Below are 19,530 nucleotides of genomic sequence, written 5' to 3'. Positions count from 1 at the left end.
AGGTACGATTCATCACATTAGGGGATAGACTTAGATCATCATCAAGTATAAACACAGTTTAGAGCCATAGCTCACAAGGGAATAAGCTATCAACGAAAGTTTAAATGTAGCATTACCATGGCTTGTTGCGTCAGAAACACTCAACCGTTTTCAGTGACGAATCGATTTTCCTTCGTATTTGACACAGCACGACCTCAATAGTGACGGTTTAGTGATGGTGTGGGATGGCATCACCCACAGTTACACAACAGAATTCCCCAAGTCTTGGTGGACAACTCATGTCTTTGTTATCATGATGTGATTTAGAGGCTGGTCATGGTTCATCACCACTAACTTTCCAAAAATTCATGTGAACACTTGTTTTTACACAAGTGTATATGAATTATACCACTCAAAGTTTGCTAAGGATCAAGTTTTGAAGATATCAAAATATCCTCCAACAAATACAGATTGAAATATCGCGGTACACAATGATTGGGAACACCTATAGGGCCTCAATTTCATCATGTCATGATGTCATTGGCACTATTTGCACGAGGTGCTAAAAAAACTATGTTTGGAGGTACAGTGAGATAATCGCTGTACATCATTATCAGAGAGCAAAACCAACATCATTTGCTACTAAGGATTACAACAACTAATGCAAGTATGTCTCCCTAACGCCAAAGACGTTGTTTGACGCATAGTCATGCTTGAAACTAGGTCACCACAACATCTTGTTGCAGATGTCTTTGGGTGTTAGCCAAAGTGTTATCAGCAGGGAATAGAATCGATACCAGTCATTTGTATCAGCTTCTCAGCGACATTCAGGTCGACAACATCCCATCACCCAGCTGGAAAATAGGTGTCTGCTGATTGTAGCAAGACGTCATCACTTTGTGACTGCCACCACACTCAGAAATGACCTGCGGAACGCCAGTGGCGTTAACGTTTCCCCTGAGACAGTACGCAATCGTCTCCGTGAGGCAGCTTTTACTGAAGACAATTTTCACCCGGCACCATTCAAACACTTATAGGGAGCAGAGATCGCTTCACGGGATAACATTCTGAGAGTTGCTCTTTTTGGGCAAAGAATTTGTTTTCCTGATTGTTAGATTCGGTGAGATACTCTCATTTTGACCGGTATCTGTATGTTGGCATTGTGCAGTACAAGATAACTGACTTTTGTTCATTGACCATGTCTTCTCGCAATATAGTCGTTGGCTACTTCAACAGATGCACATAATTTACCTTTTAAGGTGGTGAACCTTAGAAAATGTTGAGTGATATATTTTTTTCTATTTTAATTAATCATATCAACTGCATTTACCTAACTTGTTTACCCAAAGAAAAGAAACAGTGTACCTTTGCTCATGTAGTGACGCTTAATGTCAGTGATATGTTCTCTTGTCTGCTGTAACTGTGGGCGCAGAAAGTCTTTGCTGTTGAAATAATTGAAACCATCCTCCTTCCCGTTTGATGTATTAATCTGAAAATACTGTCACGTGTAACAATCAGCAGTTCTAAAACATACAGAAAGTCAGTGATAACTGACATTTCAAGTAAATACAAAACAGTGGCCACAAGCATATATGCTTTACCTGTATCTGTATCTTTGCTACTGATACAAACATTCTGATCAACAGGTCATTTTCGTTTTCAGGTGTATATTGAGTGATCCTGCGATACATTTGTCCAAATTAGTATATACAATTACTAATTGATAGACATGTATTTCGTTTGGACTTACTTTTTGTACATGTGTATCACGTGACCTGTTTGGAGTACCTGAAAGTCAACATTCAGTTATAAGTCAAGTCTGGTGTATTTAGTACCTGATAAATGCCGTCTTTGAATTAAAATTTAGGGATAACCGATAATAACCTTTAAGTATTGTATGTTTGAATATGATGCATTGTCAGCCAAGTTCTCACATACATGTAAATGAACGTATAAGCCATGACCCTAAAACAACATATAATAGACATAACTTCACTGTACATCAATACCTTTCAGGAACAGCCATTGTCGACCACAAGGTTCGAACAGATAACTTCGAGTTTCATGCACCACATTCTCAAACTTGGACATGTTCAAATCTTCCACATCAAATGTCGTGATTGTGGACGAGTGAACTGACCTGCAAAGGGAACATATTTCTAAATAATAATAATTTTTCATTTGAACCAGTAACTGTGAGAAATGTATCATCCCATTGCTCCTTTTCTCCGCCATATTCTTGGACACACGTCAGACACGTCAGATATGGGATTACTTGAGAATATATCTGACACTGACTTGTCTTGTTTGAAGGTCAGTCTCACTTATTGTAACAGACACGTATGTGATATGGGCAGGCAAACAAGAGAACAGTTTCGTTTAAGGTTAAAGTCACTGGTTGCATATCGAAAAGCATGACGTCAACCTGAAAATCCTTCATTCATTCTTGTGAGAATACAAACCATTTTGGTTTTAGAATGACATATCAAAACCTATAATTGACCATATGAACGAAAATATAACTGTCAATGCAAGAGAATAACCAGTATAGATTATCCGCCGAAACAGATTCTATTTATCGTAAAGGGCAAACTAGCGGTGAAAACTATATGAATGGATCACTGAAAATCGGTGATGACACCAGGCAGCAGCTCCGTGAGCACCAGCCGATCACACAATTTGAAGACAAGTTTCTGTGTATTTCTTGTCATCTAATTTAAAAGGCGAATTACAATAACTGGCATCAAATTGAGTACCTGTATTGGGTCGTATCTGATGTTGAGTACATGTATTACGTCTCATGTTGAATACATTGAGGATGATACAATATCGAATTCTGAATACATGAATTGTGTCGTATCTAATATTGAGTACATGTATTGTGTCGTATATACTGTTGAGTACATGTATTGTGTCGTATCTAATGTTGAGTACCTGTATTGTGTCTTATCGAATGGCGAGTACCTGTATTGTGTCTTATCGAGTGGCGAATGCTTGTATTCTGTCGTATCTAATCTTGATAACATGTATTGTGTCGTATCTAATCTTCATAACATGTATTGTGTCGTGTCGAATGTTGAGTACATGTACTGTGTCGTATCTAATGTTGAGTACATGTATTGTGTCATAGCTAATGTTGAGTACATGTATTGCGTCATATCTTATGTTGAGTACATGCATTGTGTAATATCTTATGTTGAGTACATGTATTGTGTCATATCTTATGTTGAGTACATGTATTGTGTCGTATCTAATGTTGAGTACATGTATTGTGTCATAGCTAATGTTGAGTACATGTATTGCGTCATATCTTATGTTGAGTACCTGTATTGTGTCATATCTAATGTTGAGTACATGTATTGTGTCATATCTTATGTTAAGTACATGTATTGTGTCATATCTTATGTTGAGCACATGTATTGTGTCATATCTAATGTTGAGTACATGTATTGTGTCATATCTAATGTTGAGTACATGCATTGTGTCATATCTAATGTTGAGTACATGTATTGTGTCATATCTAATGTTGAGTACATGCATTGTGTCATATCTAATGTTAAGTACATGTATTGTGTCGTATCTTATGTTGAGTACATGTATTGTGTCGTATCTTATGTTGAGTACATGTATTGTGTCATATCTTATGTTGAGTAATGTATGGTGTCATATCTAATGTTGAGTACATGTATTGTGTCATATCTTATGTTGAGTACATGTATTGTGTCATATCTTATGTTGAGTACATGTATTGTGTCATATCTAATGTTGAGTACATGTATTGGGTCATATCTAATGTTGAGTACATGTGTTGGGTCGTATCTTATGTTGAGTACATGTATTGTATCCAGATTAAATGAAAGATTTGGCATTTCTTAATGAGATATTTAGCAATACTCCAGCTATATCACGATGGGGGATCACACATTGGGATATGGGCTTTAGACATTGTACTCATGTGTCTTTTATGGAAGAAATCATGCTACAAAAGTTTTGTCCAATTCAAAACTTAAATACTCAAGCTATCGCGTACAAGATCTTTGAATGACGTACGTTGACCCTAAGAACTATCAACACCAGTCACTATTACTAACTAGCCAATATTCAGAGCCCTGCTACCAATGGTTCGCAGTGGAAGACTGAACTCAGATTAACTAAACATGAACTAACCTTGCAATCAAGTAAACATGAAATCCCCTTGTAATCAACTAAATGTGAAATCCCCTTGTAATGTAATGAACAATGAAAATGTGATAAGATAAAATGAAATGGATTTGAAACTTAAAATGAAATTTGATTAGCGTATGTTAACAATGTAATTGGGTAACTCTCTCAACTATTTCTATTCCATTCTATTCTATTTCTGTACTATTCTAATTCACTACTTTGTAACTTAGAGAGAGATATCCATATGAACGCCAGATGCCAACTAAAAATACACTGTGTCTATAGCAAGCGCATTTTACGCTCATCCAGCAAGAAGCACGTTCCCGGACACTGTTCCCGGACGCTTTTTCCCAGACGCTTCAGAACAGAAGTGATGCTTAGTTCATACTGAGTGACTTTGACCTCCAATGGCATTCAATCATATACACCAGGGGTACTTAGGAGGTTTAGGTATGACACATTTAGGTATGAAACATAAGCGTGTGATTGAAAACAAGAATTGTTGCAGCAGTCAAGGCACAATATGCACTTATTTTACACCCTGTAAGTAGAAAGAACTAAGATCTTAATTGTTTCAAGAACATGTTCAGTGGACCCGTGAAGACCCGGGGTAGAATAGGTCTTCAGCAACACATGCTGGTCGTAAAGGGTGACTATGCTTGTCGTAAGAGCCAACTAACGTAATCGGGTGGTCAGACTTGCTGACTTGGTTGATGCATGTCATCGTGTCCCAATTGTGTTGGACCCGTGAAGATCTGGGGTAGAATAGGTCTTCAGCAACTGATGCTTGCCTTAAAAGGCGACTATGCTTGTCGTAAGAGCCGACTAACTTAATCGGGTGGTCAGGCTCGCTGACTTGGTTGATGCATGTCATCGTATCTCAATTGCGTGGATCGATGCTCATGATATTAATCACTTGATTGTCTGGTGAAGCTCGATTATTTACTAACCGCCGTCATATAGCTGGTCTATTGCTGAGTGTGGCGTTAAACAACCAACCAACCAAGTAAACTACGTTTATAATGTACACGCTTATAACGAACTGACGCATATAACGAAATATGTTTTGATCCCGTTGCTGAATATATGCCTATAACGAACTACGGTTATAATGAACTAAAATAAGTGGTCCCTTTGAATTCGTTATAACCATAGTATACTGTATTGTCCTTAGTTTCATTCAATGATAATTAGATGGAAAAAATCGACATATTCTTTGATAATTAATGGTTAGTACTACAGATGTGAATAATGGTCGCCTGATATTTAAGAATGTCATCTCACTATTGTCCAGAAAAGCAACACAAAGTTTGTACTTGGTAGTCATATAATCAAGGCCACAATATCATACTACCTGAGTCTGTCCCTCTCTTCCAGTGAGTTACATATCAGTAGAGTTTCCCCTAGTCTGCTCAGCCTCCTGGCCACCTCCAGCATCAGAGTTGTGGTTCCACTGCCGGGCTCCCATCTTGCCTGAACATATTTACTGTCTATGTTCTCCACAAGATACACACACTGATCTAAGGTGAGAAAGTTGATACAACTGTCATCTACTTCACCTGTCTCTGTCAGGATTGACTTAGTCTCAGCAACAGCTGCCCAGAAGGCCATTATCACGTGTTCATATTTTGATGGAGTCATCAACAGAGAAGTCTTTGGAACAAAGGATGCAGCTAATACTGCAATTCTCTGTAACTTTATGAAGCACGTATCAGTGTCTGTCAGGTCACTCAAACTCAAAACTCCATGAATGACGTTGATGCTCTCATTGGTAAACCTGCGTAGTTTTGAAGTCACTTCTCTGGCCACACTGGTGTTATAATCTCTTATCTCCTCGGTATCACTGCCATCGTCAATCACAGTCAGCACCATGAGGGGTTGATGGGGCATTGCTAAGAAGATGTGACATCTCGTACTTCCTTGCGTCCTTGACACAGGGAAATCTAATAATGTTGCCAATGATTCTGATAAACACAAAAGGCTTGTTGTGTCTTTGTCACTCGTAGATTCACCATTAACAATGTTTTCATGGTAAAGAACTCCGTCCGTCTTCAGCAGTGAAATGAAGGCATCTCTGATATCCAACAGGTGCTCGGGTATCTTTGATGGAACTACATTTAATGTACCTGTAATGTAAGAGTTATTTGTATTATTTGACCCGTGAAGATCCGGGGTAGAATAGGTCTTCAGCAACCCATGCTTGTCGTAAAAGGCGACTAACAGGATCGAATGGTCAGGCTCGCTGACTTGGTTGATGTATGTCATCGATCCCAATGTTCATGTTCATGATGTCAATCACTAGATTGTCTGGTCCAGACTCGATAATTTAAAGACCGCCGCCATATAGCTAGAATATTGCTGATTGCTGCGTTAAACAACGAACACACACACACACACACACACACACACACACACACACACACACACACAAAATAAAAAATATTTGTATTATATTATCGGTCCTTGGACGTTAGAAAGCACAACAGCTGACAATTGCTTATAATCATCATGAGGTCATGAGGCAATTTGTCATGGTATTTCAATATATTTCATGTTAAATAAATAAACATTTTACATTTACCTTTCTTCACAAAGTTACTTTTAATTGCAGAAATGCTGTTGGTGATTGGTTTCAAACGAGGACGCCGAAAATCCTTGCTGTTTAAGCACAATCCTCGCCTTGGTATGTACTGCATTATTTCCTGAAACATTGACATGGAAATCCGTGAGACATTAGACCCAAATAACACCACTGTGACGACGTATCAACAAACACAGATGCCACTAACGAAAGAAAATAGTTTACCCTAATGTTTGTTTGTTGGTTTGTTTATTGTTTAACCCCGCATTCAGCAATATTCCAGATATATGACGGCGGTCTGTAAATAATCGAGTCTGGACCAGAAAATCCAGTGATTGATATGATGAGCATCGATCCAAGTAATTGGGCTACGATGACATGCATCAACCAAGTCAGCGAGCCTAATCACTCGATCCCATTAGTCGCCTCTTACGACAAGCATAGTCGCCTTTTACGGCAAGCATGGGTTGCTGAAGACCTATTCTCCCCGGATCTTCAGGGGTCCCCAAATGTTTGAAAAACGGTTGTATTCATGATCATGTATTTTGGACCACTTGACTAACCATAATTTCATTTAGATATTATTCGAAAGTTCTTTTACCTTTTATGTATGTGTATCTCTATACGTAAATTTCCCATCTGAAATGTAATGAAAGGTTTTACGAGGGTTAATTTGCACATTTAACACATTTAGCTTTTAATGATATTATATACACATTTCATACTTATTTTAAACATGTTTCTGATGCAAGTATTCTTTTCTTACCTGAAGCCGTCACTTTATATGGTCGGCAATGGTGTGCAAAGAAGAACAGAAGTGTATGATATAACTAACTATATGTATGTCACCGAGTTTGATTGGATTTACTTGAAATTGTTTTTTTAAGCAGACCATGTTAGTAAAGCTACAGGATATGGAGACATTTACTGGTGTTTATGTACATCTTAGCAAGAGCAAAGAACTGTGTTCAAGCATTTCAGTATATTTAATATGTTCATGTTTTGTAATGGAACTGACAAAAATAATGAAAAAAGAATGACACGTAAAGATAGCAAATAGTTATCGTCGCTATTTATTGTACCTAAAATTGATCTTTTAAGAAGACCATGTCAGTGACAGTACAAAAGGATATGGAGACGGTTACTGGACTTATTTGTGATCTATTTGTTTACCTCACTACGCTGTTCTCAATGACGGCGTGGAACCATTCTTTGACAGAGAAAGTTGTGACAGTGTCCCCTTCCACTCTGTAAGCTTGCGGTCCTTGTTTGTCATAGAACACTATACCACTGACGGGCTTGACATGTATTTGGATTATAAAATGTTCAGGTGCCTTCTCGTCAGCATCATGTTTGTCACTGTCTCCAGATGGAATAAAAAATACCTCCACTAGCTCATCGTTTGTTTCATGCCCATCATAGTCACAGATTAACACACCTTTTGAAACTCCCTCCTTTAATTTAGCTGCTACATTTTGCTGACTACTGATAGGAACTCGCTGATTTTCCTTGTACTTTGACTTATAATGACTTCCATTGAAGAAATGCTCTTTTTCTGCTATGCCAAAAAAGTAAGTGCCACCTTCTGTGTTCTTTGTAAATGCACTAACGTATTCAAGAAGTTTGTGGTCATCAACCATGAAACTAACTATTTCCTCATCTGTTTCCTTCCCTTTGAAATAACCCTTGAATTGAACTGATCTACTCTCATGCAGTTTGGTTAAATCATCCAATGTATGTCCAGAAGGATGCACTGATTTAAACTGAGTTCTGTTTTTCAGGAATTTTATCAAAGTTAGATCAGATGGATTGATGATTCGTTCATCAAGAGCTATTTTGGTTTTAGAGTCAGATGTTGTGAGATAAACACCCCCTTCAACATACAGTACAAGGAAATCTTTATACTGATGTGTATCCTTTAAAGTATCCTGATCAACACACACAGACAGTTTCTTTTCTTCTTTTAACTTAATGTTCTTCAACTGTTCAATTTCCTTTAATGTCTCAACTACTATTTGTCTCTGCAGCAGTATTGCATCAAGCAACTCCTCACCTAGTGTCTCCTTAGCCTTCAATTTTAGCTTATCCAGCCGTTCCTGTTGACTTTGATGTTCCTTGGTTTTCTTCTCCAGCTTCCCAGATATCTCTTCAAGTACTCCCTGTTGCTTCTTCTGCAGTTTGTCTAGATCTATGGCATAATCACTTAAGAACCGTTTCGTGTATACATCAGTGAACAGGCTTCCATCTTGAATTAAAGTATGAAGTTTGTCATCAGCAAATTCATCAAAGGCCCCAGTAAAGGTGTCTTCTTTTTCTCGTCCAACAAAGTGAATCAGTAGATGACCAGAATTAGAATTGCGGAGTGCGGTTACATTTTTCAACAATTCCTTGGTTTTGATAGCCCGCTTTTCCTTCTTCCTTTTATTTTGTTCCCTGTTTTCCTGTGCTAGCCCATGTATATAGTTGACATGTATGGCCATGCACAAAACATTGGACTGTGTGGAAATGTTTCCTAAGATCCCAAGTGCTTCCTGCCCTCTTGGAATATTTAGTCTGAAACATTCAAGAGATTTTCTATACCGTAACACTTGATTGAAGAGCAAGATGTGAGAAGAATCTAACCGATGAAACAAAGATTTGACTCTTTATCCATATATTTCCTCATAATAGAATATTCTAACAAGTATATGTAACTTATGAATAGTTACAGGGAGAGCTTACTAAACCCTCGCGGTACCTGACGGTCGGTGTCGCGCACTGTGCAGACGTCGCAGTTTGAAAATAACCTTGCTTCAATGTTCTTATTTCTTCACACAGTGTAACCAAATTGCCATCAGACAGTATCTACATTCATGCACAAAACATTGGACTGTGTGGAAATGTTTCCTAAGATCCCAAGTGCTTCCTGCCCTCTTGGAATATTTAGTCTGAAACATTCAAGAGATTTTCTATACCGTAACACTTGATTGAAGAGCAAGATGTGAGAAGAATCTAACCGATGAAACAAAGATTTGACTCTTTATCCATATATTTCCTCATAATAGAATATTCTAACAAGTATATGTAACTTATGAATAGTTACAGGGAGAGCTTACTAAACCCTCGCGGTACCTGACGGTCGGTGTCGCGCACTGTGCAGACGTCGCAGTTTGAAAATAACCTTGCTTCAATGTTCTTATTTCTTCACACAGTGTAACCAAATTGCCATCAGACAGTATCTACATTCATCAAATCAAAAGGGATATGCACTGGCTAGCCATCGGTTAAAGTGGTTGTATTCTAAGTTTGCGACTTTTCTACACTTACTTGGAGGCATCCGAATGTGTGACGTGAAGTCAAGGAAGCGGCCCTGTTTGAAATCTAGATGTCTAACACTGCATAGACGATGATGGAGATATTCATTGAGTAGTCTGTGAGCTTAATTTAGCGATACAAAATCCTAATGAAATAGGCAGTGTATTTCAATTCAAAACCAACTTGACGGAAGTGGTCGTGCTTTGTTCATAGGGAGATAGTTTTGCAATGAGAATGACAGAATCTGATGAAATTCAGGTTACGTCCATATAGGTTTCAGTGTTAAACAGAACCAAAAAAGTCATATTGCTGAATATCAGATATCAATAATTAACAAGATTATACTAACTTACTGTCACGCCAGAGTAAGTACACGTAGTTTCAGTCAAAATCGTTGAAAACGTCTTAATCGGTATTAAACAAATTCCACAAATCTATTTTCACTCGTAACTCAGGCTCAGTTTGATATGAGCATGGCATCGTTGTACAAAGCAGACCGCTTATTTAAGCTTCGGATATTATGGTGTGCCGTCAAGCTTGCGCAGGTGAAAGAAGGAAATATTGTTATTTTTTTGTACAATTATAATGTCATTAAGCATTTTTAATAATTCTAATTGCACTGCCAAGCATATCAAACATACCCTACACATTAAATATTCATTTTCACTCACATTGACCTTTACACAGTCACGCGAGACTAAACTCATAACATACGTGTACACTTTGACATAATTCAACACTCTTCGCTTCATACCTATTATGATACACAATAAATACAACAGTAAGCCGTGTTAACGCTAAACAAACCGACACATCCGCTTATAGTTGACGTCACTATGATTTCAATCATAAACACTCACTCCGCCATCGTTCAACTTCATATGATACGTTTTAGTTAGAATCGGTTACAGCGGTTGCTGTCATGTGTCGATACTATACGGGGATCCGCAATCAGGTACGGTGGTGACTGTGGACATTGTATAAAATGGGTCATGACACGACCCGTTCAGATGTAAGAGACGTGACCTCTGACTGCGTTCCGTGCTTCGAGGTCTGCAATGACAACAACCAGGACAACTTCATGTGTCTGGATTTCAACCGGTGTAGATGCATAGGGCCGGCTTGTGTATTCCCTAACAAGTGATCTAGGTGCCAGGCTACAGGACATGGTACCGTATCTCCGTGCCCCTTACAGTGAGTGAGTGAGTTTAACGCCGCTTCTAACAGTATTCCAGTAATATCAGAGCGTGCCATCTTAATGTGGGAGGAAAGCCTGAAGTGATGCACCTCTTAGACGTTTACCACTTCGGTAAAACCAACGAGCACGGGTATGGTGCTGACAAACCTAGAAACATAATTGGGGCGAATCGGCATTCGAACCCACAATCATAGGTTTCTGTCTTGCCCAAGGGACGCAACTCTGCACAGCAAATCGCGGCGCCTTAGACAAGTGGGCCACCCGTGCCCCTTTGTACACAACAAATGAAGTCCACACTTCCTGAGCAACAGGTTGGCTAGAAATACCACGAGTAAATGGCATATTACTGAAGCAACATTGGGACAAAACCATGCTAATGTATGCACACTTGACAGAACTTCCGTGACCAGCTCCGGCGACTAAAATTATATATGCTGTGAACCTGTTGAGCTAACTGGCACCTTTGCATGAACCCTCAGTTTCAATAGTAGAAGAAGACCCGAAATTGCAAATAAACGTTTGAATTATTCTCCCTAAATGCCCTGAATCACACATAGGCTCAAAAAAAGAAGAAAATGTCAAAACGCCAAAAGACACTTTGGAAAAATTTAAAAACAAACCACAAGACAAAAAAAAGAGAAAATTCCAAATCAAATTCTTAATTCTCTGCAAGCCAAGTTAAAGGTTTGAACAGGAAGAACGAGAAGGGTAAGAAAAATAAGTTCATTAAGCAAAATTAATTGTTCAAATATAATCTAAGGAATAACATTTTAATGACCTCAATGACAGTGATGAGAAAAGACACACCATAGGATTCCAGTGAAAGGTTTTGGAACAGTTGTGGGCTTTAGCCAACAACTGCAACCTCGAGGAACCATGGGTTGAGGATAATAATAATGTAGTTGACAAAATATAGTCACCATTGTTGTGTTTCATTACCTCCATTTGCCTGAAAAGGGTAAATAAAAAGTTCAAATCTAATAAGGCGCCAGGTCCTGATGGTGTTCAAAACCGCTTTTGGAAACTGTTCCCGTGTGTCCAAACGCCATTACTTTTAAATTCTCTGCAATCATCGCCATATACAACAGGCCATCAACGGCATCCTCAACCGACGTACCAAATACATTTGCAAACCTGATCTCATCAGGGAACTGGACCATCTCAAGGAAATATTCGCGTTCCTCAACAGTTACGCTGCCCACCTTATCTCCACAACCATCCACAAGGACCTCAAGAACTCTGACCCCATACCCAAACCTGCCCATCAGAATCACCATACCCTACCAAGGCCCTGTCACTCATCAGATTTCCCGCCTCGTCAAGAACAAAGCCAAAATAGATGTCACCTTTTCTAGCGGCAAGTCCATCAAGACCCATCTACAAGCCAATAACAGAGGCACAATCAGTGTAAGTTCCAAATCCCGAGGATGTATATACCAGATCCCCTGCAACTGTGGCCACCAGTCTATTGGAGAAACCCTCAGACCCCTCAACACCAGACTCAAAGAACATCAGAACTCTGTCAACAATCTAGACCTGAAATCCGCTATTTCAAAACAGATCCTCAAGAACCAAGACCATAACATCATGTGGGAAGCCACCAAAGTCCTGTCTAACAACAACAACTGGCGACAAAGAAAGCTACAAGAAGCCATTGACTTCAGGAGACACCAGCCAGCCATGAACCGTGACCAGGGAACCTTTCTGCCGAGTGCTTGGGACTTATTGCTTTGATCTTTGTCTAATTATCAAGCTGGCTTCCATTTGTTCATTGCTATTTCTATTCTTTTACCTATCAAAGCTAATTACCCCCGGCCTCCCGTTTGACCATTGTCTACTGCCAATTACCAATCAGTGATAATTTAAGTCCAGGCTTCCATTTGTCGAGAACTATCAGCGCTTATTTCTGTAAAGTGTTGGCTTCCATTGTCTTTTGCTAATCATCTATTAGCGCCAAATATCTGTTGGCTTCCCTTGTTAAGTTTCCACCTTTTGTTATCTTATTACTGCCGTTGTTCTTACATGACATTGTACATATATATGCTTTCTGCCTCATAGCATTCACAACACTTCCGGGAGGTCACTCGAAAACATCGTCCCGACCGAGTATGGCGAAAACACGACACACACCACCACCACCAAACCAGCTAACTCGCCACCTCAAAACACCAAAAACGCAAACTCGACACATCCACTCCACCTCCATCGCCCACACCCTCCCCGGCCACCTTCCTCACCACCTTCGCCCTCTACTTCTTCTCAGCAGGCTCAGGCACCACTCTCTCACTAGAACTTTCGGCAGATAAAATAGGACTTTGGTTTAAAAGAGAAAAAATAAATTACAATAATATTAAAAAAGCCAACAAAGGATACCATATAATTTTCCCTAACTGAGAATCTTACAACGCAGCAAATAAAATAACTCAAATATTCCACGTCACAGTAATCAAACAAACACCTAATTGGCAACAATATACACGAGGCGTAATTAGGGTTAACCCAAGGGAAACAACTGAGGACTTACAATTATACTCGCTAGAAGCTAACATAAACCAAGACCAAAACCCTCAACCCCTAATCACCAGCACGCGTAGAATAACCTCAACTAGAAACGGAAAAACGGTCCCAACCTCCATTGTCATAATCAACTTAAAAAAGACCGCTAAATTCCCTGAAGCCCCCAAACACATATCCTTCGGAGCCCACACCAACTTAGAAGTCAAACCCTATATAAAGCAGGTTAAGCAATGTACAAAGTGCTTCAAATACAACCACACTGCCTCCCAATGCACATACCGTAAAACTAAATGTAAAAAATGCGCACAAACACACTGCCCAGGCATATGCACACCCTGGTGCATCCACTGCAAATCCACCCAACACACTTCACTCTCAAACCAATGCCCATACAGACACACACTCACCCAGCAGGCCAACAAACACATAAACATAGACACGGCTAAAATCCAAACACGAAAATTTGCTACACCTGCATCTAAACCACTCCCCCCTACACCACACCCAAACACCATCCCACAAACAAACACCACACCCATAACCGACAGCTCTGTCTGGGCCTCTCTACCGAGAAACCGCACCCACCTCACACACACAAGCAGCCACTCAACCAACCACGAACCCTCCCACATCTCACATAGCCAAAACATCAACCCCCGCATGCAAAACAAACCTCAAAATGACCACCACAACACGACCCTCATCCAAGCACCCTACAGCCCAAATGGTAACAACACTCTCCTACAAGCAAGCACAACAACAAAACACAAACACTAAGAAATCATCAGCTACACCCATCCAACAAACACCTTCACAATCCTTCACATCACTTGCCTCCCCCATGGAAACTCAATCAGCTAAACCTAATCTAACCGATGACGAAGATTTCTCCACTACTGAGGAAACAATAGACACTACTCCAACTAAAACAAACCAAACTCCCCAACCAGCCAACACCCAAAACCTAAATAACCTCACCTTACTCCTAGCATACATGCATAGTCAAAACTCACCAAAAGCTAGCATGAAATCCTTCCACAAAGTAGCTTTCAATCTAAAATTAACCGATCTTCCCTTCTTCCTCTTTAACCTCCATCTAAAAGAACTCACCGAATAAAATAAAAACTAAAAACTAAATCACCAATCACCCGAACCCAATATTCGAAGGACTAAATATTTTTCAGTGGAACGCCAACGGACTCACCTCCCACGGCCATGAACTAAAAACTAAATTTAAACTAAATAAAGGCCCTCACATTGCTTGTATACAGGAAACCAAATTCTCAAAAAAATCCTAAATCACACTACCTAACTACAACTCAGTTAGAACTGACAGAGCTAAACCGAAAACAAGAAGAGCCGCAGGAGGACTAATCATATTTATTAGGGAAGATATAAATAACGAAGAAATAAAAATAGACACGCCAAACCTAGAAGCCAACGGCATTAAAATCACATTAAATAACCGAAACATAAACATCATAAATATTTACCATTGGGCGGAACAAAAAGTCCAACCTGAGGATCTAAACAAACTACTCCAAATAAGCGATAAATCTACTATATTCCTAGGAGACTTTAACGCTCACCATCCTACATGGAGCATAGATGATAAAATAGATAATCATGGAAAATTAATCTCCGAATGGATAGAAACAAACGACCTAGTACTCCTTAATAGCAACCAACCCACGAGGTACGATAAGATAAACCAAAAAATGTCGGCTATCGACCTAACCATATGCACCGCAGATCTAGCCCAAAGTACTCAATGGGAAGTGCACGACGTCCCGCTAGGTAGTGACCACTTCCCCATAAACATAACCATAGGAAATACAAACGTACCAATCCAAACAGAAAACAAAGAACCAAAATTTCATTACAATAAAGCTAACTGGGACCAATTCCAAGATATCTGCAACGAAGCTAACTTAAACGAAATATAAAATTATGATCCAGAAACCTATTGTAAAAACCTAACCGACTATATAATAAACGCAGCCAAAACCTCCATCCCCTTCAAAACATCTAAGACAGGCAAACCGACGGTACCATGGTGGAATGAGGAAATAGAACAGACTAGACGAAAACGTAAATCAGCCTTCAATAAAGCAAAACGCGACTACAAATATTTAAACATAGCCCACGAACTAAACCACCAGGTTAAAAAACTAGTCCAAATAGTCAAAAGTAGAGACTGGAAAAAATTCTGCGAAGGTATAAATAACCGTACAGATGCCAGAATGATCTGGCGCAAAATCCACGCCATCAGAGGCTTAAAACGACATAAAAAAAAAACTAACATTGACAACTCAACCAACCCCGCCCAAAAAGCATATAATCTCGCCAACCACTTTTCAGTTAGCAGTGACACCAACTTCAGTCAAAAATTCCAAGATAAACTTAAAACAGAAAACAAACCCACAAAAGAACCAAACAATAACAATCTAGAAATAAATCAACCCTACACAATGGAGGAGCTCCTCTACGTAATCCAAAAGAGGAAAAAGGGCACAGCCCCAGGATTAGACCTAACTTCTTACCAAATAATTAAAAAACTCCCCCTAAAACTACTCCAGGCACTACTCAAACTATACAATCTCATCTACCTAAACGGACAGGTTCCTACTCCCTGGAAACAGGCCCTAGTCATACCAATCCCTAAACCTAATAAACCAGCTTACTTACTTACTTACTTTGGAGATTTAACGTGCGCTTTCCGACTGATGCGTATTTCGCACACGGGCCCGGCCAGGCCATTTAATGTGTTTCCGAAAGGGGCGAAAGTGGTCTGTGCAACCCAAGAGGGGGGTTTTAGGGGTTGCTTATATAGAATTTGGGAATTTTGAGATTTGGAATAGATGCCGATGGAATTGTGGAGGAGAACTAAGGGAGCTGGGTATGGTGGATGTTTGTTTGTTGATGTGATTTTGATTTGGTAGGTTATTGTGTTTTTAGATGCGTTTTATTAGTTCCGTTTTTATTAAGAATACGCCTAAGGCCTTGAAGTTTTCTAGTTTATTTTGTGGGTTTAGTATTGCTTCTAGAGTTAGAGCCTTGTTTAGATTGAGGGTGGTTTGTAATGCGGTTCGATGTGTAAGGTAGTGTGTGCAGTGGATGAGTGCGTGTTCTGGGGTTTCTGGTTGTTTGCAGTGTGGGCAGTTACCTGTAGTGTGTTTTTTAAAATTTTTTAGATGGTTATTTAGGTTGGTGTGTCCTGTTTGGAGTTTAGTGATTACTCTGTCGATTTTTTTGGATGGATGGAGAATTTTTGGTTTGGTAAGTGGTTTGCTGAGCACTTTTTTGATTTGGCTATTTGAGTTTAGATATAGGTTATGCCATTTTTGTGATTTTTAGCTTGTTTACACTTTTAATTTCTGATTTTGAGATGGGTAAGTTTAAGCTTATTTCTGGGATTTTGAGGGATAGTTTAGCTGCTTTATCGGCGTTTTCATTACCGTATATTCCTACGTGGGCGGGTATCCACAAGAAGGTTATTTGTTTGCCTGCCTTAGTTAGGTCGTTGGAGCTTTTAAGTATTTGATTTATTAATTTAGGTCGGTTTTTGGTATTTTTGTTTTGGAGGGCTTGCAGTCCACCAGCAAACCAGCAAATCAAGCTAACTCATATAGACCAATATCCCTAACTTCAAACTTATCGAAAGTAATGGAATCAATGGCTAAAAATAAATTACAACATTACTTAACCCAAAATAACATCATAAACCCAGATCAAAGCGGTTTCACTCCTGGCCGCTCAACCCTAGATAACCTCGCCCGACTAGAACAAGATATTAAGACAGGACAACTAAATAAACAATATACCACAGGCATCTTCTTAGACTTCTCTAAAGCTTTCGACATGGTATGGCACGATGGGCTAATACAAAAACTTTAAAAAATAGGACTCAAAGGTCAGATAATAAACTACATCCAGGACTTCCTAAACAATCGTAAAATAACCGTGGGTATAGACCAAACTCTATCGGACCAATGTCCCCTAGAAAATGGTACTCCACAGGGCAGTATCCTCAGCCCCACCCTCTTCAATATAATGATAAACGATCTATTCGAGGGCCTATCCCCTAAAGTAAACACATCAAAATTCGCGGATGATGAAGCCATCTGAATCCGCACTAAAAGCATGAGAATGGTCCAAAATTTACTCCAAAAATCTCTTAATAAAATACAACAATGGGCTGACAAATGGGGCTTCTCCCTTAACTCAGAAAAAACAACAGGAATAGTATTCAAACATAAAAACATGAAACCCGCCTCCTCAATCCTCCAGCTAAACAATCAAACAATCAAATTTCAAAGACAAACCAAATTCTTAGGACTTATTTTCGATGAACATCTCACCTGGGATGCTCACATCCAAAACCTAACAACTAAATGCAGTAAAGACCTTAACACCCTAAGATGCCTAACTGGCTCTAACTGGGGAGCATCCAAAGATACCATCCTCTCTCTCTACATATCACTAATTAGATCAAAACTAGACTACGGCTGCGCCATATACAACACCCTAAACAACTCTCTATCTAAAAAACTTGACTCAATACAATATCAGGCTCTCAAACTAATTACACGCACCCAACGTGACACCTCCTACACCTCACTTCAGGCCTTAACAGGAGAAATGCCACTAAGTCTACGCAGGGAACAGCTAAGCTTAAATTTCTGGGCCGCGTCCCAATCAAACCCTCTCATCCAAAACTTAATAAACCAAAACATCAGCTCCAAAAACCAAGCTCTAGCTCGTAAACACCCCTTACTTACCCCAATATCCTAAAGAATAACAAACTACCTAAATGAACACCAAATTAAAAATCTTAAACAAAACTGCAAACAATCAAATATCTTCCCCCCTAAACTTAAAATACCCACAATAGACACAACACTAGCTAGCCAAATAAATAAACAAACCGACCCAAACGTAGCTAAAACTACCACACTAGCATACATACAAGAAAATTGGCCAAATTGGTGTCACATTTACACGGACGGATCCTCAGATCCGACCTCCAAACACACAGGTTTCGTAGTCCATACCACACAACCAACTAAAACCACACAATCCTTCCGACTCCCAAACAACCAATCAATATTCACGGCAGAACTAATGGGCATGGCCTCAGCCCTCCATAATCAAGAATCCAAAAAACACAAAAAAATCCTAATACTTACCGACTCCCTTAATGTACTGCAAGCCCCCCAAAACATAAATACCAAAAACCGACCTAAATTAATAAATCAAATACTTAAAAGCTCCAACGACCTAACTAAGGCAGGCAAACAAATAACCTTCTTGTGGATACCCGCCCACGTAGGAATATACGGTAATGAAAACGCCGATAAAGCAGCTAAACTTTCCCTCAGAATCCCAGAAATAAGCTTAAACTTACCCATCTCAAAATCAGAAATTAAAAGTGTTAACAAGCAAAAAATCACAAAAATGGCATAACCTATATCTAAACTCAAATAGCCAAATCAAAAAAGTGCTCAGCAAACCACTAACCAAACCAAAAATTCTCCATCCATCCAAAAAAATCGACAGAGTAATCACTAAACTCCAAACAGGGCACACCAACCTAAATAACCATCTAAAAAAATAAAAAAACACACTACAGGTAACTGCCCATACTGCAAACAACCAGAAACCCCAGAACACGCACTCATCCACTGCACACACTACCTAACACATCGAACCGCATTACAAACCACCCTCAATCTAAACAAGGCTCTAACTCTAGAAGCAATACTAAACCCACAAAATAAACTAGAAAACTTCAAGG

General features: G+C 39.3%; 1 protein-coding gene and 1 long non-coding RNA gene across 2 annotated transcripts in view; both read right to left on the bottom strand.

The window, feature by feature from the left end:
- Positions 1-9,281, bottom strand: part of LOC124124459 — a 136,702-nt gene extending 127,421 nt beyond the window's left edge. The window contains exons 1-7 of the mRNA XM_048391316.1: positions 7,898-9,281; positions 7,326-7,363; positions 6,725-6,845; positions 5,498-6,269; positions 1,989-2,119; positions 1,730-1,767; positions 1,345-1,468 (exon numbers count right to left, since the gene is read on the bottom strand). Coding sequence (XP_048247273.1) covers positions 1,345-1,468; positions 1,730-1,767; positions 1,989-2,119; positions 5,498-6,269; positions 6,725-6,839 — 1,180 coding nt within the window. The 5' untranslated portion in view covers positions 6,840-6,845; positions 7,326-7,363; positions 7,898-9,281. The remainder of the gene's footprint in view (positions 1-1,344; positions 1,469-1,729; positions 1,768-1,988; positions 2,120-5,497; positions 6,270-6,724; positions 6,846-7,325; positions 7,364-7,897) is intronic.
- Positions 9,282-9,559: 278 nt separating this feature from the next.
- LOC125377547 overlaps positions 9,560-19,530 on the bottom strand; it is a 32,566-nt gene continuing 22,595 nt past the window's right edge. The window contains exon 3 of the long non-coding RNA XR_007219699.1: positions 9,560-9,651. This is a non-coding gene — a long non-coding RNA (uncharacterized LOC125377547). The remainder of the gene's footprint in view (positions 9,652-19,530) is intronic.

Source organism: Haliotis rufescens, unplaced genomic scaffold (assembly GCF_023055435.1).
Source record: "Haliotis rufescens isolate VD_foot unplaced genomic scaffold, xgHalRufe1.0.p SCAF_9, whole genome shotgun sequence".
NCBI lineage: Eukaryota > Metazoa > Mollusca > Gastropoda > Lepetellida > Haliotidae > Haliotis > Haliotis rufescens.
Note: the sequence above shows the minus strand (reverse complement) of the source record. Positions and strands in the feature narration are given on the sequence as shown.